We start from the raw sequence: 22,435 nt of genomic DNA, 5'->3' as shown, positions 1-22,435 counted from the left end.
TTTTGAACAAATTTCGCAATTTAACTTGATGTGTTCGGCTAAAAAATAATGTATTCTCATTGCATAAATATATTTCATGGGCAGGCATCAAAATTATCAGATAGACGATGATACTATCATCTATCTGATAGACAACTGATACTACCAGTTCAGCCAGATGATACTATTACTTCTTGTCCATCCTGATAGTATCAAAGAGAGAATGGTTCCTATCAGAGAAAGAGGATAGAGTGATAGTATGTCTATCGCAAAAATTTCTTATGATGATACTATCAGTACAACATCTCTCAAATAACAATAATAGAGGTTCTATCTTTATCAATTGATAAAAATAGAATAAAAATTGTTGGACGATGGGTATAGAAAATTAACTAAATTCCATATTTAGCAATCCAATGTGGCGGCTTCGAAGTGTAAGAATTGTTGGAAACCCATGCAATATGGGTATTTTCGGAACGGGGACGATGAGGATATGACGAAAATCGATATCCGACGCCATTTTGAAATCCAAAATGGCGGCCTCCGGATTAGTAAAATCATTGAAAACCCATGCAATATGGGCATTTTCGGAACGGGTGCGACGAGGGGATGACGAAAATCGATGCTCGACGCCATTTTTTTTTTTTTTTTTTTTTTATTTATTAATATAATTTGTAGCTAAAAGTTTATAACAAACTGTTATCAGCTACTCTAATAGCGGTTCTACTTATTCAGTTGGCTGTTCTAACTATAAATTACATGTTACACAAATATTGTTTTAAACTACGCTTAAACAACCTAAGATTAAGAGATTTCATTTCATTTGGCAGCGAGTTATACATTATAATTCCCTGATAAAAAAGATTTTTCCAGCCATATTGGGTCCTAGGACAGTTTACAAAGATCGAATTTTGCTGTCTTGTATTATGTGAGTGTACATCTGATACATTAAACAGTACGACATTTGTTTTTATCAAATTGTTACGGACCTTATAAATATGAATCATCATGTTATATTTGCAGAGTGATCGTATAGACAAAGTAGATTCGCTGTAAAGCTCGACTGAAGGAAAGCGTATAGGTAGATTTCTTATAATTTTAACTACTTTGTTCTGAATTATTTCTAGGGGTTTCAAATATATACTAGCTGCACATCCCCACAAGCAACTCATGTATGTAAAGTGAGGCAAGATAAATGAATTATACAGCTTCCAACATGTATCCATCGAGATGAATTTCCTAGCTTTTCTCATGGCAAAAACATAAGGGGTAACTTTTTTGATTACTTTTTCAATATGAGCCTTCCACAACAAATTAGTATCTAATATTAGGCCAAGAAAACTAGATGTATCAGTCCTTTTAAGCAAAATGGAGTCTACTTGTATATCAACTGATAAGTTGTTATTCAGTGCTATGTAGGAGGACTTTTCAACGTTTAGCTTTAAACCGTTTTCTGATAACCACCTCAACAACAGATTCATATCATGTTGAATATCCAATTCCAATTCTTCCGTTGTACTAGCTTCGTATACAAGGCAGGCGTCGTCTGCATATAGCTGTAAGCGTCCTCTTAAGGGTAAATTCCACATATCGTTCACATATATTATAAACAAAAGGGGTCCTAGTATTGACCCTTGTGGAATACCTGACTTTACAATTCCTGGGGCGCTATAACAATTATTGACGAAAGTGTATTGCAGTCGGTTATCCAAATACGATCTAAGAAGCTTGACAGCGTGTTCTGAAAATCCATACTTTTGAACTTTGCCTAATAGTCTTGTGTGTGAGATACAATCAAACGCTTTGCTTAAATCTAAAAATACACAAATAACTTTTAAACCTCTGTCTTTGGCGCGATATATGTAATTCATCATATCAGCGGACGCCGCCACTGTATTTGACTTTTTTTGGAATCCATACTGATTTCTATTTATAATATTATTATTAAGCAGATACGACCTCATTTGGTTTTCTAGAACTGATTCAAAAACCTTAGATGTGGCTGGAAGTATTGATATTGGGCGAAAACATGTTTTTAAGGTACAATCACCAGATTTGAACAATGGGATCACTTTCGACATCTTCAGCTTATCTGGAAAACTACCTGTTGCAATTACATCATTGATCAAATCAGTTAATTTAGGTGTTATAAAACTTTTTGTACGATTCAGAAACTTAACAGATATTCCATCTTTACCTACTGCCGCAGTGCGGTTTAATTTTGTTATCGTTTGTTCAACATCTCTTCCTGTTACTTGTAAAAAATCGAATAATTCCGGATTATCATTCTGCTCGAGATTCGCATTCGTATTTGACGTATTTTGAGAGCCTATACTAAGAAAATATTCATTGAATATTTGTGCATTTTCGTTTGGACACAATATTTTCTTTCCATTTTCTACTAAATTGATCTGATTATCTTGCTTACTACTTGTTCTATTGAAAACTACTTCATTTATCGTGGCCCACATCTTTTTAGGATCACCAACACAATTTTCAAATTTTGCGTTATAGTACCTTGTTTTTGCTAATTTTGTTTTATTTCTAATGGAATTTCTAAGTAACAGATAGTTTCTCTTCAATGCATCATTATTTGGATTCGCTTTCGAAAGTTTGAATAATTTGTTTTTCTTTCTTATTTCAGCGTATAAATTTCTATCAATGTAAGGTTGCAGTGGTTTTTTGTCATCAACTACTGTGTATATGGATCTGTTCGTGTTTATCTTATGATTGCAGAGGCTTTCAAATTCATCGTAATTTTGAACTTCATCTAATTCAGCCCTAAAATTTTCATGTAATATGTTTTCATAATGAATTACATGTTTCTCATATATCCTTCTTTTAGATTGTACATTATGTTGTATTGAAAATACCAACGTTTTGTGATCGGAAACATGGGCTTCGGTGTCATTGATTACCAGAACCATTTTTCGATCCAGAATATCCGTAATTACATGATCAATGATCGTTGATATGGTATTCGATGTTCTAGTGGCATGTGCACTATTCATTTTGTTTAATACAACAAAACCGTTTGCATTTAGGCTACATATATAATTATTCACAATAGGGTTACTATCATCTAACAGATTAATGTTCATATCTCCCATTACGACCATTCTTTTGAAATTACTAAGAGTCTCTTCAAACTTTTGAAGGAAATAATCTACATTCCTCCCCGGAGTATATACACCAAAAACTTTCAAATTATATTCCATCAATTCAATTATCAGAAAATTGTTCATATCATCTACTAGTTCGTATATCTTGCGATGTTTGAATGACGAAAGAATGAACATTGAAACTCCACCGCCTCTAGTTGGTCTACATGAGTGATACACATCGTAGTTAATCATATTACAAATTTCGTTCTGATAAAGCCACGTTTCACTAAACACTACTACATGCACGTGGCGCAACTGATCGATCAGTTGAACCAAGTCACTCATTTTGCCTCGGCAGCTCCTCGTGTTGAGATGAAGAAGGTTTAATGTAGATGAAGAGACCGATACCGAATTTAAACGATGTTCGATGTCCATACTCGTCAAATGGTCACTCAGGTGCTCCATCACGAAATCGATATTGGTATGTTTGTAGAGGTGGAGCTACGGAGGTGGCATCACTCATCAATTTCCGAAGGTAGATCAGCACTTGAAGTAATACGAACAGCCGTAGAGTTTTCGTCCCGCTTGATGTAGATGTGACCCTTACTGAACCACGCGAACCTATAGCCGTGCTTCCTTTTGTAGGCTCTCGCCATCTGGAGCAATGCTTGGTTGTGTGGTGTCAAGTGATGGTTGAAGTAGATGCGTTGGTCGATTGTGAACCCGATATTTTGGCATGATAGTGTGGTATTTTTTGCTGCTGAAATGATCCTATCCTTTACAAATCTGTTGGCAAACTGCACCAGAATCGGTTCAATTTGCTTTGTGTTCCTCGTTGCTAATCGGGTGATGACCAGAACTTCACGCTCGAACAATTCAACCTCGAGAACCTCACAGATTTTGCATAAGATTGCACAGAGATCTTCGTCGGCGGTTTTTATTACGTTGGAAATCAGCAGGTTGTTTGATAGTTGACCTTGCTGAACAAAATTGAGGTCATGTTCCATTGTAGCCAACTGTGATGAGAGCTCCGCATGCCCGCTTTTCAGAAGCGCGACATCAGAGGTGGTCTTTTTCATTTCATCCGTGAATTTACTCAGACCGTTCTTGAAATGTTCAAACTCCGCGTTAATGAAGCTTTGGGATTGCCTAACTTCATCAACTTCTGAACTAAGTTTCCTGATTTCCCCTTTCATATCCATTATGCTGCTCTGAATCTCTTCCTTGGAAGATTGTATTTCACTTTTGAGCAACTTGTGTAGGTCCATAAGAGTCATGTCCTTACTCATGGTGACGTTATGGTTCTTCCAATGACGCTTCGCTGGATTCTCGGATGACGTTGATTCCTTGCTCTTATCACCTTCAGTTGGGCTAATATCCACTCGTTTTTTCGACTGATTTCTTGTAGTGCTCGGCATAGAACAAGATGAGAAAACACACGCGATTGCTCAAAAAGACAATACGGACAAACAGAGCCCAACACACAGCAGCGACCGAAAAAGACGTGTGCACTCATCGACAGCTCAACTGAAACTTTTGAAATCCAAGATGGCGGCATCTGGTCAAGGAAAATCATTGAAAATCCATGCAATATGAGTATTTTCGGAACGGGCACGACGAGGGGATGATGAACATCGATATCCGACGCCATTTTGAAATCCAAGATGGCGTCATCTGGTCAAGGAAAATTGTTGAAAACCCATGCAATATGGGTATTTTTGGGACGGGCGCGACGAGGGGATGATGAAAATCGATGTTCGACGCCATTTTGAAATCCAAGATAATGGCCTCCGGATTAGTAAAATCATACCTCGATATAACGTAACCTCTTTATAACGTAACTCAATATAACATGAACAAAAACATGATTTATGAATGATTCATGATTTCCGTCATCACCTCATCGTGCCCATTCCAAAAATACCCATATTGAATGGGTTTCAATGATTTTACTAAACCGGAGGCTGCCATCTTGGATTTCAAAATGGCGTCTAACAACGATTTCCGTCATCTTCTCGTCGCACCCGTTCCGAAAATACCCATATTGCATTGGTTTTCAACGATATTCCTTAACCGGAGGCCGCCATCTTGGATTTCAAAATGGCGTCGGACATCAATTTTCGTCAGCCCTTCATCGTGCTCGTACAGAAAACACCCATATTGCATGGGTTTTCAATGAATTTACCGAACCAGAGCCCGCCATCTTAGATTTCAAAATGGCGTCGGACATCGATTTTCGTCATCCCTTCGTCGCGCCCGTTTCGAAAATACCCATATGGCATGGGTTTTCAATGATTTTACCAAACCAGAGGCCGCCATCTTGGATTTCAAAATGGCGTAGGATATCGATTTTCGTCGTCCTCTTGTCGCGCCCGTTCCGAAAATACCCATATTGCACGGGTTTTCAACAATTTTCCTTGACCAGATGCCGCCATCTTGGATTTCAAAATGGCGTCGAGCATCGATTTTCGTCATCACCTCATCGTGCCCGTTCCGAAAATACCCATATTGCATGGATTTTCAAGGATTTTACCAAACCGGAGGCCACCATCTTGGATTTCAAAATGGCGTCGGACATCGATTGCCGTCATTCTCTCGTCGTGCCCGTTCCGAAAATATCCATGAGAACATACCTTAATTTATTTTTATTGGCCTTTTCCCATTATGCGCAAGATTTTGATTTCAGTATTTGTATCAATGATAGGATAGATAGGGATAGCTATAGAATTTTGCAAATAGTATATTTTTACCCAAAGATAGATGATAAAGATATATTTGATCCAACAGTGATAAAAAATACTGATAGTATCTCCATCCGTCTATCAATTGATAGAGATAATATAGTCTATCTTCTATTCATCATTTTTCAAGAAGAGATAGTATCCCTATCACTACCCATAGTGATAGTATCATTTGATAGTATCAAAAGATAGACGTGATAATGGTAAATGAGAGGGATAAATTTGAAGCCTGTTACCTGGAATCGAACCAAGAACCTTGTGAGCGATAGGCTCGTGCGCACTCCCCTCGTCTATCGGGTTTATGGACAAAAGGTCGAAAGGACAAAAGGACGAAAATGATTTGCTTGGTGGGAAATTTTTCCTTCTTTGAAAAAAAAATTTCGAGCTTTTGTCTCCCCTTTTTTGTTCTTCGACCTTTTGTCCTTCCGACCTTTTGTCCTTTCAACCTTTTGTCTTTCGACCTTCTGTCCTTTCGACCTGTTGCCTTTCGACCTTTTGTCATAGATTCCGTCTATCGACGCCTTGATGTGGGGTGATGCTAAAACGATAAATAAAGCTTTCGTATTGCAATCGTTCCATCTTTCTTAAGGCAAAATGTATGAATTTCTATAGTCCAGATCGCCGCATGTATAATTGATACGCAATAAGAACAAATCAAGAGAACCGTGTTCGACCATTCCCCCCTCGACTGTTGCGGACCGTTGTATGAAAAAGTAAATTTTGTGTTTGAGCCGCTACGTTTGAGCCTACTCCCCCTCCCCCTAGAGCGTTACATAATTTGTGGACGGCGCCTTAGTCTGCACAAATTTAGTGACGTTGTGTATTCAATATGACTCTCAGCTGTTCTATTTATAACTGCAATGCTGTTCTCAGTGTAGTCTGTATTTTTCTGCATTGGCCCTTTCAACGAGTAGAACATAATGAGTGACGTTCAATTTCAGGCATTGTCAACAAATACGAAAAGTTACCAATACATAACCTAGTTTTTGTACTTTTTTTGGATTGCCGAAGAGAACAATTTTGTTGCCGACAATAGTAATTGCATTGCCGATAAAAGAACAAGTTCCTCGTGAATTTGGTGAGGAAAAATAGACGATTTAGAGAACAAAATAGTGTTTTGTGCATAATAATTAATAAATTAAGTGTGTTCAAGTGTAGTTCAGGTGTCTCCTGTTAATTGTTGTGCTTTGTTGTTGTGTATAATTGCCTTCCTAAAAGTTCAACTGCTTAGGCTGCCGACAATACGTAAGTTCCCCTAAGTAAAACAATAAAAAAAGATAATAGTTAAGTTCTTTTATCGAAGATTTCATTTTTTTTCTTAGCGGTTAGATTATTCGGAGGATTCGATTATCCGGAGTGAAAAAAAATCTATACTCCGGGTAATCGTGTCCGACCTGTAATATAAATTCAGGGTTCAAATTTTAATCAATAAATAAAATAAATAAACCAATAACGATTTTTCGGAAATTCAATACTAAAATATTTCTTCAACAGATTTTTGTACAGTAGAGTGGTTTTATACCATTACCGGAAAGACATTTCCTGGAAAGTCGTATCCCGGAATACCCCATTTCCCGGAAAGATATTAAAAAAAAAATAATCAACGTAAAAAATATTACCAAATGATGTACTGTCGTTTGGGGGTGACATTGGGCCATAAGGGTGAATTTGGACCACTGTTTTTACAGATAATGTAATATCAGAATCATGCAAACAACGTGGTCAATTTATGGAATTCTTTGTAAATAGACACTAGATTATCATAAATTAGTTTTTTGACGTTTTCAAAGTCACGCTTAGGCCAAATGTCACCCGTATGGCGGTAATTCTTCATTGAAACATCGCTTGGAAAACTCATGCTAAATTGCATCCTCACTTTTTTTATGTTGAAATAAAATATATAAAAATGTATCAATTTAGCAACAGGCAACGTTATTTTAACTTTTGTTTTTATCTTCGATATTCGGATTTTAAAGGCAGTATTAATGGCTAATTAATAGTTTAATAGTAGCACATTGATAAGGCATATTCAGGCAAAACCACCGAAAAAATATTTTAACCATCATATTTTCAGTTAGTGAGTGAGGTTAAGGGTTGGGATAGATTTTTATTTAATCGATAATTTTTACTGGTAGTTTTTTTTTCAATCCATCCGATTGTAAGTTAAGTCTAGTCTCTTTATATATCATGTAGACCAATTTTCTAAATCTAATATCCTTTCAAAAGGTCTTCAATTGTAGACTTACCTACTTCAAGAGGTTTCAAACCTCTATGCCCTATGTGTGCTGTCTTTGAGAAACTTTTCGGTCAGTTGCTTTCGTGTTATTCTGATATTATTGTTCATACTGTCTTTATTTTCATAGGACAATTAGAACAATAATAATTTCCAAAATGATGAACAAATCGATTAACATGAGCTCCAATTATAGTTACTACCATTTTCATAGAGAATATCCCTTCTTTTGAACATTTGTCATTTCTTCCGAATTAAACCGAAAAAAAAATCGGCGAAAAGGCTGTAATTACACATCAGATAATTTCCCTTCTTTCAAACTAAGGTTATTCTGTTGAGTCATTGGATTATATATAAATTATTTTACGCAAACCCTCCCCCTTGTCAATATTGTAAGGCTTTCGACACTTCTCTCAACTCCATCCTCACCTTTGAAGTGAGGCATTAGCATGAACTTTCTGCTATAATGGACCAATTCACGAGTTCACTATTTGACGTTTTAGCGGTGCCATGTTATTTATGTGTCCATATCAACCAGTGAATTCGGCACCGCTCAAACGTCAAATTAGTGAACTCGTGTATCGGTCCATAGTGTTTTAATTGGTATCATCCTAGGACAGGACGTAACAGCTCAGCTGCGACTGCCTGTTGATTTTTACCCAATCACCCTTACAACATATGATCCAGTGCACCAAATTTCTTCAGTAGAGAAATCTTATCAACAAATTTAAATTCCGATGCTCATAATTTGTTATCCTTTGGGCACGTATCATTCAATTAGTGCACTATACGATGCAAGCTATTTCAGAAAATTGATTGACGATTAAAATGAGCAATATTTCTTGAGAAAATGAGCACAATTGCAATTATAATGTTCAAATCAAGTATGTTTACTTATTCATATGATAATTTTAGGGACTAGACAACATTATATTCAAGTAGATTTGAAATTTAAACCTTTGCCAAAACGACCAATAAGAAGTGTTTTTTTTTGACGAGCAATTGGTTTCATTTTTGCACTTTGTAGTGGCAGGTCTTGTCTTAGGTATCATAAATGACAAGATGGATCATAAATGAGATATAATAATTAGGGGTATGCAAAAATTCAATAAGTAACGTCACTTTCGTATCAATCTCCGAAAATATGCCAAGGATCGATAGAACTGTATATACGCCGAACAATATAGTTAACACGGTAAACACAACAAGGTAGGCTATTCCCACGCGTAAACAACGATTTTCCATCAAAACATGTGTCGTCATTCCTATCGTCAAGCATGAAGCTTTGAGGATAGTAAAGGAGAGCAGGCCTTGCTTTCTTTTGCACTCGTTCGAGTTTGCGATAGGAATGACGTCACTACCAAATGTCATTTTTCGGACTATAATACCTTGATTCTTTTTACCGTGATAGTTAACAGGTCGAGGCGACACATTTTTGCCTGTCTTGTGTTAGTAGTGACCAACACTACAACATCTAGCCGTTTTGACCAGGACGTTAGGCAACAATTTGTCGTTTCGATTGTGTTGTTCACACATATGGGCCTCTGTTAAAACCAATTTTCAACTTCTATTCATTTCTCTCGTCGCTCGTTTGCGATTCTATCCATCTTGTCATTTCATTACTTTCGTTACTCCCTTTCACTCTGAGTATAGGTATGGCATTCACCGAAAAAAGCCAATGAATTTTCATAATAATATATTTTTAGTAGTGGTCTTATGTTTTTGTCGAGTGTACATATTTCACACATCCTTGTTTATACCTAAGACGTTTATACGTTTCCTTTTACTACCGTTATGTAATGCGTTATTCGTAGTAGTGACCAATACAATTAAATTAAAGACTTTACATCACAATGGTAGTATGCTAAATTTGAGTAGAATGGTCTTAAATTTTTGTCCGTCACTGTAAGTGTTCCATTCGGTTGCAACGCAGACAGCAGCAGCGTAGCTTTGCGGAATTTGTCCTTGCTGTTTTCTGTACTGCTGCGCACTCTACACAAACCGGAATTCATTCATGATTTACGTGGATGAAAAAAAAAAAAGTTTCCCATTCTGCTTGTGTGGAAAATATTTGGTAGCACGAGTCATGTTTACCTTTTTTCGCCATCAGCAGTACGGAATCGTTGGACACCGTGCGTCTCCTTCGGGCGAGAGTGGCATGGCATGTTGTGGCCTGTGATGCTTCTGATGTAATGGGTAGGCTAATTAGAGGGAGCAAGTGCATGCGATATTCATAAAGGGCAGCTTACCGCCGTCGTCGTTGTTCGACGGAAGAAATGCACGTCAATTTTTCAAGACTAATTTGAATGTGAACTTGGGGAGCAGGATTAGAAATTTGGAATGGTGAAACGATACAATTTACAGAAACTAATGCAAATGCATTTGTTTTGATGGGTTTGATTGTTTTGATGCAGTTTATTTCGCAGTTTACTAGATTGAAACTGAAGGATTACTGTTCTTCTCAGTACTTTCATATGGGGCTCTGCACAAAATTCATTCCCTCTTTTTCACTCTCCCATGAAATTAGTAAACAACAAGGCCAGTTAACGTCAAAATCCCATACTAAATCCAAACAGTGCAGAGGCCTATGGGTCACTGTACAAAAATCTTCCTCTCTCTTTCACTCTTACATAAAATTTGTAAACAACAAGGCCAGTAAACGTCAAAATCCCATACAAAATCAACATAGTGCAAAGCCCTATACAGTAGAGTGACCCAAAAAAAAACAAAGTCTACTATTGTTATTAAATTTGTTTTATTTTCTTATAATTATTAAGCATTCGTGCGCTACTAGGTTTTTAATTTTTTTATTTTCTTATCGTTGAAATTTTGAAAGCCCATATAAAATCGATTTCAGGCATAGTTGCTCGCTGTCACTATCAATGCTTAAAATATTCCGATTTTTATGGCCGATCGCGATACAATTTGGATCATTCTGCATTGATGGTGATAGACTATGGATACCACTGATAGATTAGCTTTAGCAAATAAAATGACAATATATTAGCATGATATTATAGACAGTGCTGCGGATGGATTGAAACTATATTTTGATCACTAAGAAAAACATCAGTAGCTTCAATAACTTCACCTAATCACTTATTTTGAAGTGATTATGATCTAGAATTCTTTTGCTTCACTGCTGTTATCAATCCAAATTAATATTGATAGCTCGTTAACTATTAACGTTTTAGTACATAAATTTATGAAATTTCATGGAAAATCATGTAGTAATGTGGATTCCCGTTGTAAACTCTTCCAACAAATAGGATTCTGAAAATAGCCAGACAATACATATCAACAAATTTCTCCATTGACAGTTGTGGAAAATTTCGCGTGTGCCTGTTAAACTATCTGGCCTAGGTAATTGGCATTTCATGCGTCAAACAATGATCATTACAACGACGAAGATGATATTTTGTGTAGGTAGGTACGCATTGAGGTGGATGTTAATTTTCACGCTTTGTTGATGCTCTGCTTGTTACTTTTTTTTCTTTTTTTTTTGTTGGGGGTTGAAACTACTGCGTCCATTATTTAGAACTATTGTACTTGTTACTTACAGATATTACTAAATGACTGCAATAGTATCGATACTGGGGTAGAAGAGCTGGTATTGGTGAGCCTTAAAGAAAATGTTTAGAAAAATGGAAAGCCCTACATGTACTGCAATTACCAAATGAATGCTTTCAATCCAAATGTCTTTTTCTTTTTAAAAATATCGGAACTGATTATAACCTTTATTTTAGCATTGAGAAGCGCGTTGATCGCGTTGGTCAGAAAAGGCCACCAGCACCAGTTTCAGTCACATTCTTAATTTCATTGACCAATTACATTGATTTTTATGAATGAATGAATGTTTTCTGTTAAACACAAATTGTCGCATGCAATTTTTTTTTTGTGTAAAATAGTGAAATAGTGAAATGGCTACAATTGGCGCTATGGCCGTAACCGGTGCTTATATTCTACTTTTTCCCTTTGCCGCAGGCACAATTGCGATTGGCGTCATCTGTAACTGCTGTTGCGAGATGACATAAAACCTGCTGATTGTCGGTATGATATGAACAAGGAAAAATCACTACTTTTCAATTAGGAATTTTTATTGCCCATGCATGTATAGCACTTTTCTGCTGGTGCTGATGGAGAGTAGAATGCCGTCGATATCAACGTTATGCAATATTGCACGGAATGCTGGCTATTTATCGGACAGTTGACCGCAACGACGAATGGCAGAGGTGAAAATACATCTTACACTTTACAAATTGACAAATAAGTGAACCTGCCCTTGGAGTGACGATTTATATCAATTGATTTTAGTGGAGTCTATTGCCACCCAGCGGAGATGGTGAAGATAAATTCTAATTTAGATAGCCATTTAAATGAATATACCGGGTGTCTTGCGCTCATGAAAAGGGTCAGCTTTCTTATATCTATTGCTTTTGCTCTTCGAGTTGATTGTCAAGCAAAAATAACAAGATAGGCATAGAGAATGAAATTATCGGTCACAACGATAATTATAAAACGTTCACTCAAGCCGATTTCTTAGAGCAAAGAGACGTGCGATAAAATAGACCCCGATTTACAATGCGAGAATGCGTTTTCACGAGATCAGTCGCATGGAAACACACAGCTATTTTATTTGCGAAGTAAAGCACCTGTAGGTTTTGATATGCTTCCACTTGTTTTTTGTCGTGCTGTGATGATGGTAATAATTACTCTAGAAACTAGAACTGATTGAAATTTGGATGCCACGGTTACACTATGAAATGTTGAAAAACTTTCGAAAAATTGCCATTTTTGTGAAACTGGTTCATATGATCAGTCATGACCAAGTGTTTTCATTCGAAATGTGGGAATAATTATGATAAAAATAGCTTACTCGCGTCAAATACTCAGTGCTTCGAGTTGTCATCAAATCCAGTGAAATTCACCTATCAACAGTGAATAACGCTGACCAATAAATTCTTGTAGTTACCGTGAACCGATCGACCTTCCGCCATCAATCAGTGGATACTTCACACTGACAGTCAGTGGCCACTCCTATTCGTGTATAAAGCAGTTAGTGTAGCGATGAAGCCTTGAACATGAAATAATGTGCACAATATACCTTCGCAAGTAGCAATCTAATTTAAAAACGTAAGTTGACAAGACCTCAGAAACAAAAGCCACAAGAAAGAAGCCGCGCTGTTATTGGAAGCGCACAAGAAGTAGAAGTGCACCAATGGCAATTGATTTCCGTTGTTGCAGCTAAGGACTGTATCGTTAGGTAATTAGATACATTCAAGATGCATGTTCTACAAGCTCAATACATTTTTAAACCGAAATTCAATATTATATGTTGGGCCCGTGAAGGGGCCCAGATTAGCGGCAAACGCACTTGCTTTAACCGTGAAAGCCGTGTCCAGAATTCTTAAAAAATCCTGATCAGGGTTTTTTTTTTTAAAAGCCTGCCTTTTTTCTGTCAAGGATGAATGTCGAACGAAGTCATTGTTAAAACACCCAGAATTTGAGATTTAGAATTTGAATCATTCATAAAATTAAATTTCTAAGAAGAAAAAAAAAACAATTGAAATAGTTATTAAGGTAGAATATTATATTTTAATTATATTAGGTTAAAACTTAATTGAAAATTAAGGAATATATTAAGTGTTCTAACTTCGGGTTGGTAGAATATTCAACGAGAAAAATATGAGAAGAATCTTCGAACCCTCCCGGGCCGTACGTCTATTTGTTTCATGACAAAATTTTTTTCTTAAATACAAGAAATTGCATAATTAATTGATTCGGTTTAACATTTTTTCTTTAAGCATTTTCTGTGAATTTTTCACGAAAGGTAATCTGCGACTAATCAAATAGTTTGTCCAGGCAAACCTCTGAGAACTCCTCATACAGATTTTACTCCAAACCAGGAATTTCACTGTGAACTCCTAAAATGTTTCAATTAGTTTGCCTAGAGTAATTATAAGTAGTATCCTAGCAATTTATCCAGGAATACTGATTCAACATTGCGCAAAAAAAAAGTTTGCAGGAATTGAATATATTGATTTTATTAATTTAAATTTATTTTAATATTTGCCCTGTATATTCCTTTAAGCATTTCTTCACGGATTATTCTAGGAATTACTCCAAGTATCACATTAAAAAGATCCTATCATAATTCCTGTATGAATTTCTCCATCCATTTCCCTGGGATTTTCAAAGAATTTCATCTATAAATTTTTCCTCAATTTATTTCAAAGATAAAAATAACCAGAAGTACTTAAACCGTTATGTTTTCATTTCCTCTAGGTATTATAACGAAGTTTATCTAAAACAGCTCGCATTTATTTCTCCAGAAATTATGTGCGTGACTTCACCAGAATATTTTTTTAGAATTCCTCCAAATACTGAAACAGGAATTCTTTCAAGGATACATTACAAGTTCAAAGATTTTTTTCAAGACTTCATCCAATGCTTCTTTCGGATCTTACTATCATATATTTATGAATATCTTTAAGAATTCATTCAAAAATGTAATTGCTCAAGATAATACTTTTTAGATTCCATAAATTTCTTGAAGGGATATTCTTAAAACCTTCGGAGGACAATTTTTGAAGTATTTCTATGTCAGTATAAAATTAATAAATATATATAGTCTTGAAAAGAATACAGGAAAAAAACCAAATACTTAGTCTGGATAAATTTCAACAGGCATTATGAGACATTTTCTGGGGAAATTTCTGACGGCTCCATAAGAGGAATACTTCAAAAAATAATTTATGCAGTTCCGTTGCAAATCAATCAACTTTTCATTGAGAAGTTGATCGACATAACGGCCTACTTTTCCTACCGAAAGTAATAGTGCTGAAAAGTGGTGCTGAAAAGTAGCACTTTTCAGTACTGTTTTGGTAGGCACCGTATAACCCAGTCTCTTCATGCCAATTTTGCTTTTTTGGCATGGCGTGAGAGTCGAGACGAGTCGTTCTCACCTCGGTTGTCGGTCTCATATAGCAAGGTGACAATTTTTGACACACGAGAAGTGACTTTCCATTTGGTTTACACGGCGAGTCCCTTCGCTCGAGTCAAGAATTGTCACCTTACGCTAGTCGTAGAGTAAACCCATCTATATCCGTTCCTGGTCTTTATATTACACAAAAACTCCTTTTTTAACAATTTTTAAATTTAACCATAGAATCTTGATAGTAAACATATGTTTGGGACAAAGTTTCATGATGGAGAATTTTTTAATAAAAAAGTTTTTCTAAAAACAACTTTCGATCGATTTTCAAAATTTTGATTTTTGTCAAAATAAATGTGTTTTGATGATACAGTAAGCATCTTGAAATGATTCTAAGCTATAATGGTTATATAAATTATTTCTCTAGAAGTAGTCATTTTTGTATTATATCATGTTTAATGCAAAATATATTGTTTTAATATTAAAATAGGCCATTTTCATAAGTTATTCGCGTCTTTGACAAAGCTGATCAGTAGCTCAATGGCTATCATTATTTTAACCAAGAAATTCGAGATTTTACCACTAGACGGCAATAGTGTGAATGAAACATTTGTTTTTGCGTAAATTTGATTCAAAATTTGGCCACCAGGCAGAGCTAGTGAACATGAAACTTTTGTTTTGCAGATATCTCCCGAACCTGACTACTTAGAAAGGTGGCGTCTTCGGCAGAGTTGTTCAGTAATTCAAAGGCCTCGTTTTTCGAGCCTTGAAATTCGAGATAGGCTAAAATAATGATAGCCCTTGAGCTACTGTTTTTCTAGCAGGTCATGCTCCTGAGATATCTGCTAAACAAAAGTTTTATGCTCACTAGCGCCGCTTGGTGGCAAAGTGTTAAATCACCTAGCTCAAAAAATTATAGCCCTTGAGTTTCTGAATAACTTTGGCGAAGACGACATCTTTCAAAATGGACAGGTTCCTGAACTATCAGCAAAACAAAAGTAAAAGTTCCATGAGCACTAGTGCACTAGCGTTCTAATTTTGAATTAAATGAGGTACCATCAGAATGCGCTCAACCTCAAGTACAACTTTATTGGAGGTTTTAAAATTATTAAAATGTGGTCAACTCGAACCTTATATAGTGCGTTCAATATAATGCGACTTCTATTCACATTTGTTGATTTTACCGCATTAAATAATAAAGGGCTATAATGTAAATAAAAAATTGTCGAGTATTGCTCTTAGGAAGATTATTGTGGAATATATTTTGGTTTGGTGTCGATATATATCGTTGTTGCAAAATGAAAGCATATAAATTACAACGGTTGTACAAAGTACAGCAGCGCGATAGTCCTGATGTTAAATGCATCGCAAATTTATTTTCGATACAGTCCTTAGTTTGCTACATAGAAAGCGGTGCTCCTTGTTACTTACGTTGTTTATCCGCTGCTGCCTGGTGGTTGATTTTGCCCATATTGGCTCGTAAATCCATCGGCAGCGTGCCCGCGCTGCACTGGAATAGTGTTTTCTCTTGTACACGCTGCTTGTCACCCTCTAAAACTAATAAATCGCTCCTATCACCGGTACTTTGCTTGGCACATTGATTGATCTGGTTTTTATTTTCTGGGGTGGAAATCACTTCCGTTGTTGCACTTATGTTGGTTGTTATCCTAATGGGTGTGATGAGATTCCAGCATTCTTACTAATCCTAAGACGTTGATGATACTTTTTTTTCTGGAGATAAAATATTTGGCCCCAATTTTCTTGCTTTTCAAATTTCTTCCGTTTGCACTTACAGATAGACACTAACTAACACTGCAACTACGGTGACTACGGATGGACTACGTGTAGGGAGTAAATAACTTTCCTTGAAATGCCACTGCTCGATGGCATAAATATAATGACTCTTCAGATGCCGGCAGCACTAAGGACACTTGCAAAGACACTTTTTCTAGACAGATAACACCTTTCTTCTCGATGGAGAAACTTGTCACGCGTGACCGCGAGTAACTCTATATAAGAACTGGAATAGTTGGAACTGCTATCGCTCTTATTGGCAGTTGTCATGCAATTTCACTTAAATTACTATTTTTCACACTTTCGCATAACTTTGTGGTTCGACAATACAATACCATAGAAATATTCGGATGCCACTTCTTGCACTAGTTGATGGAGGTACACTGCTTCGCACATGGAACACAATGCACTTTGGCAACGAACGATTTTTTTCTCTTCATTTTTCCTGCTAACGATATTTCTTCTTGCCGACCCCGAATCGTTATTTTTCCCGAGTTTCACTTTTCCACAGAACGGAATTCCCCCCAACAACTCTCGACGCGAACGACGACCGCAAAATGCACTTTCAGCTTCCGGTTCCGGCGGTTTCGTGGGACTAGCGCGACACTAAAAAACAGCGTCCCTCGCGGCTAAGTTGGCCTCGATTTGATCGGTGGGACCCACAGCCAGTGCTCGAACGGTGGTACGGATCGCGGCACCAAGCACCCTTCCATTAGAAGCGTCGGCGGGCGAATGCGAATCCTGCAATCGTACAACAACACCACATGCGGAGAGAAAGAGAAAGAAACGGAATCAGAAATGAGTAAGAATTATAGGGTGTGCCGGAAAGTATGGGCACGGCTTCACCATGCTGGGGATTTTTTTATTTCCGTACAAAGTGGGCCGAAGAGTCTCAGATTTTCATGAAACTTTTTCCACAGGCAGGGCTCATCAATATATGAATAAAAAATTGAGAAAAATTCAGGGTCGCTTATTTTCCCGGAAAACTCAGTTGGATTTTTTTTGTTTTCCTCTGACACTACTTACTTTGAAAAATCATAACTCAAGAACGAAGCATCGTAGAAACAAAGTTTTTTTTTATGAAAATGAGAGCAAATTTTCTCAGGAATGAAAAAAAAAATATTAACTGGAAAAAGTTTTCCACAAAATTTGTAAAGAAAAGCGGGAAAAACTATGCTCCAACTCGTGGAAAATTTAAAAACAAATAGTTTTGAGATTATCTTTAATTTAATCGCTAAAATTTTTGAAATGTACTTTTTTCTCGTTTTTGAGTTATGGCCAATTTTGTAAAAAATGTGCTAATGTGCCATTTTGAGCCTTTTCTTTGAAAAATCATAACTCAAGAAAGAAGCATCGTAGACAAAAAGTTTTTTTTTATGAAAATGCAAGCAAATTTTCTCAGGAATAAAAAAAATATTAACTGGAAACAGTTTTCCACAAAATTTTCCACCGTTGAGAAAAATCGTAAAGAAAAGCCGGAAAAACTATGTTACAATTAGTGGAAAACTTTCATGAATATTTTTTTGAGAAGGTAATTTCATAAGCTTTAATCGCTGAAATTTTTGAAATGTACTTTTTTGTTTGTTTTTGAGTTATGGGCAATTTTGTGGAAAATTACCATATAAGCCTTCTCTTTGAAAACCCATATTTCAATCGAAGCATCGGAAAAACAAAGATTTTTTATCAAAGCAATTGCAAATTTTATAAAACATCTTAAAAAAAGATATGGGATTGGTTTTAATGAAGTATAAGTCGGAATGGATGATATTTTTCATGAAAAATTACACCGCTAAGAAAAACTGAAAAAAACTGTTTCTGCCTCAATTTTTCATTACACTGAAAAGGAATTCTTTCTTTTCTATGAAACAAATAAGATTATTATTATTTTTTTTAATTATATTTATTCAATTATTCAGTATATAACTTACATTTTCATCTTAATACTATCTATTTTTTCAACCGGGAAGATTGTCTTTGGTTGCTAACACCAGAAGAATTTCGTTTCTTTGTATTATTAAGAACAAAGCATGCTATATTTTCTTGGTTTTCATGTGCTTCGTTCGTCTTTTGGTATAAATGAATGATATTTTTTGTTCCAGGATTTGGAACAAGGTTAGAAAATCTTTCCAGAAGAAATTTTTCAGCCTCTGAATAGTAATTTTCAGTTGCATAGATAAATTCCCAATCTTTTTTATATTGGTCTTTCACCTTTTGCGACACAGCCCAGTCGAAAAATTGTTTGGCGTTATTAACTTCTGCTGACTTTCTAAAACTAGCATCTCTAGCCATTCGCTTAATGTTGCCACCGATACCATCACAATGCTCCTTACCATCCTTACCATAAAAATAGTGTTCTGTGAAATTTTCAGCTTTATAGGTGGTGATTTGAAGGTGGCCCAAAGACAATGTAGGTTTATATGGAAATCACTATGGAGACATTTTGTGATATGTTCCAAACACGCTATTACTGTAATGTTAGTACAAACTTATTATCCCATAGTAAAAACTTATTCTTCAAATCATAATGAAGAAATTTGCTGAAAAGAGAAATTCAATCCGACGGATAGCAGAAGAGATATTTATTAGTTTGTTTGCCTTTACTTAGCTTCATATGGGATTAAAGCCCTGCAAAACATGTACAAAATTCCCAAACAAAATTAGCTCAAAAGGGATTTGTATCTTCAACAACATTCTTGATTAAGGTTTGAAGAATGAGTTTTCAATAAGGGATGATAAGTTTCTACTTATATTACAGTAATAGCGTGTTTGGAACATTTCTCAAACTTTCTCCATAGTAATTTCCATATAAACCTACATTGTCTTTGGGCCACCTTTAAATCACCACCCAGAAAGCTGACAATTTCACAGAACTCTATTTTTATGGTGAGAATGATAAGGAGCATATGGGAGATTAGATTTTCAAACACTTTTAAAATTTGAATCGCCCTAATATATAGCTCTCGTTCAAATATCTGACTACTGTGTGTATACTTTTCCAAAATAGTGTTTTCTTATTTCAATTTTTTATTATAATTTTAAAAATTGTGCATGAAGTAGGGCTGGTAGCACCTGAGTGTCTTGAAAATAGGAAATTTAGAAACCTGTTGACTGGAACAAGAGACTTAACAGAGTCTTTCTCATGGAATTAGACCAGACATTTCTTAGAGAATATTTCTAAAACTGTTTTTGAATAATTTCTCGTGACATTACGACAAATAAGACGGCTTGTATCACTGTATGCATTTCCAATAATTTTATCAGTTATCATGGCAGGTATTACCCAAAGATTCAATTATAACTTTGAAGATTTCTCTCATATAATGATATCAATCTATCTTAATATTTGAGAGATTTGCATTTTTCTTAAGTAGTTGATTATTTCCCGTGAAATCCCTCCAAGAATGTTGATTTCTTCTTCTTCTTCCTGGCATTCACGTCCTCACTGGGACAGAGCCTGTAGTAGTGTTCTTATGAGCACATTCACAGTTATTAACTGAGAGCTTTCTTTGCCAAAGTTACCATTTTCGCATTCGTATATCGTGTGGCTGGTACGATTATACTCTATGCCCAGGGAAGTCAAGGAAATTTCTATTACGAAAAGATCCTGGACCGACCGGGTTTCGAACCCAGACACCTTCAGCATGGCTTTGCTTTGTAGCCGCGGGCTCTTACCACTCGGTTAAGGAAGGCCCCTTTGTATATCACAAAACACAACTTGGATTTTTCTAAAAAATACTATAAAAATTACCTGAGAGATTCCACCAGGAATTCTTACGTGTATTATTATAGATATTGATCAAGGAACCACTTAGTTCTCCAGAATTTTATACGGTTTTTCTCTCATCGGCTTTTCTAGAGCATTCTCCAAGACTCCAGTTCAAAAGATATTTGAATAATTATCTCTTCTCCAGAGATGCCTTCAGGGATATATCAGAATTTTCTACAAAATTGTCACTCAGAATTTCTTAAAGATTTTAACTAGGAATTCTTTAGGAATTCCTCCAGTAATTTCTCAAGTAAGTCTACACAATTTTTTTCAAGCATTCTTCCAGGAGAAATCTCCAGGGGAATGGAATAAATGTTACAGAAATCTGAGGAATTGTTGAAACAAATTGGTGACGTACTCCTTCAGAAAATTATAGGGTAACCTCTGTTAAAACTTGTGTTAATTCTTAAGTTATCCTTGATGCACTCACTCTTGAGGAAATTTTAGAAGATTTTCTAGATAATTGCTAAGGTAATTGAAAAAAAGATACACAAATAAATTTAATCTCTGGATAGAACCCCGCAGGGAACGGAACTCTTTGGAGAACATCAGACGAAATCCATGAAAAAATGTGCGGGAATGATCGGAAAATTTCTTTCTGTAATTTTAACTGTTGTGGAACCTTAAATGAACTTCTGAAGATTCCATAAGAATTTTTTGGGCACTCCAAGAATCCTTGGATAAAATGCTGGAGAAATTCCTAGAAAAAATTCTAAAGGAACTCTGGTGGGTCGCATTTAAGGAATCCATCCATCCAATCCCTTCCAAGTCGCTTCATTCGGGTGCCCTGGTGGTCCCTCCCAACCCCGTTATTTATGATATAAAAATATGAATAAATACAATACAAAGATACCTTACATCAAAAATATAGACCAAAACTCTAAAAAACATACTACCAGCTCTAGATATGTGAATCCTTTTCTGATCAAATATAGAGTTATTAAAAAAAATCAATCATCTTTTGGTAGAGCTAAGTATGCTGTTCAGCTCAAGAAAAGTAAAAATTTCTGCGCAAGAAATGATCAAGAAATTTTCTACAGTGAGCTCCATTTGAATTGACATTTCTTTTCAACTGCGTACTGCGATCAAAGAAAAATGCTTTTCTTGAGCATTTCTTGCAAGAAATTTCCCACGCATCGAGATAGGAGATTACTTTTCTGTTGAAGTGCATACTTCCCATAAGTCGATAAAATTTCATACCCGATTCATCCTCACTGAAAAGCTCAAATAGCGTTTTAAAACGGCGCAGCCGAATATTTTATGATTGAAGAGAATTTTTGGGCAAATAATGGTTAGCTCTGAGTTTTGACGCAAAAATCCTTTGTCGTGAACATATTTTACCATGAATTGCAGCCTCAAATTATTTCCCTGATTGTGATCAAAATTCCCTGAGAATTCCAAGTTATCCAGATTTTTCCAGGTAGTGGACACCCTGATGAAGTTTAGGCCAGGGCACCTAAAAAAACAATTAGTAGCGAAGTAGACCGTCATTGAAATTTGTACTGAGCATCGATGATTGTGAATGAATTAGTCACAATTGCGAAATAAAGAAAATCGCTTGGTTTTACACTGACATAACCGAAAAAGTATCAGCATACTTTCTGTATGTAAGCGCAAGTAGTGACACTTTTTCGATTCAATATTATTGGAAAAGCTAGTGTGAAAGGTAGTGGACGTGCTTCACTGAAGCTCGGTCGTTTTAATGCGATTTTGTGCGATAAAATAGCTTATTCTCGTTGTTTTAGTGCGACAGTGATTAAGGTACTTCATGGTATCTAGAATAAGTGTAGTGCTAAAGAACGGGAAATATTTAGCTGAGAAATTATGTAGTGAAATGCTTCCTAATTCTTTATTACCATATTAATATGATCGTCAAGTACACCA

At 35.9% G+C, this 22,435-nt stretch overlaps 1 protein-coding gene across 2 annotated transcripts in view; it reads right to left on the bottom strand.

Annotated features, from left to right (window-relative positions):
• The window catches only part of LOC5566562 (phospholipid-transporting ATPase ID), a 194,383-nt gene that overhangs the window by 72,411 nt on the left and 99,537 nt on the right, over positions 1–22,435 (bottom strand). For both annotated transcript variants that reach the window (XM_021853188.1, XM_021853189.1), the window contains exon 2: positions 16,423–17,526. In XM_021853188.1, the coding sequence (XP_021708880.1) occupies positions 16,423–16,480 (58 nt within the window). In that variant the 5' untranslated portion in view covers positions 16,481–17,526. The remainder of the gene's footprint in view (positions 1–16,422; positions 17,527–22,435) is intronic.

The sequence above is a fragment of the Aedes aegypti genome, chromosome 3, assembly GCF_002204515.2.
Source record: "Aedes aegypti strain LVP_AGWG chromosome 3, AaegL5.0 Primary Assembly, whole genome shotgun sequence".
Taxonomy (NCBI): domain Eukaryota; kingdom Metazoa; phylum Arthropoda; class Insecta; order Diptera; family Culicidae; genus Aedes; species Aedes aegypti.
Note: the sequence above shows the minus strand (reverse complement) of the source record. Positions and strands in the feature narration are given on the sequence as shown.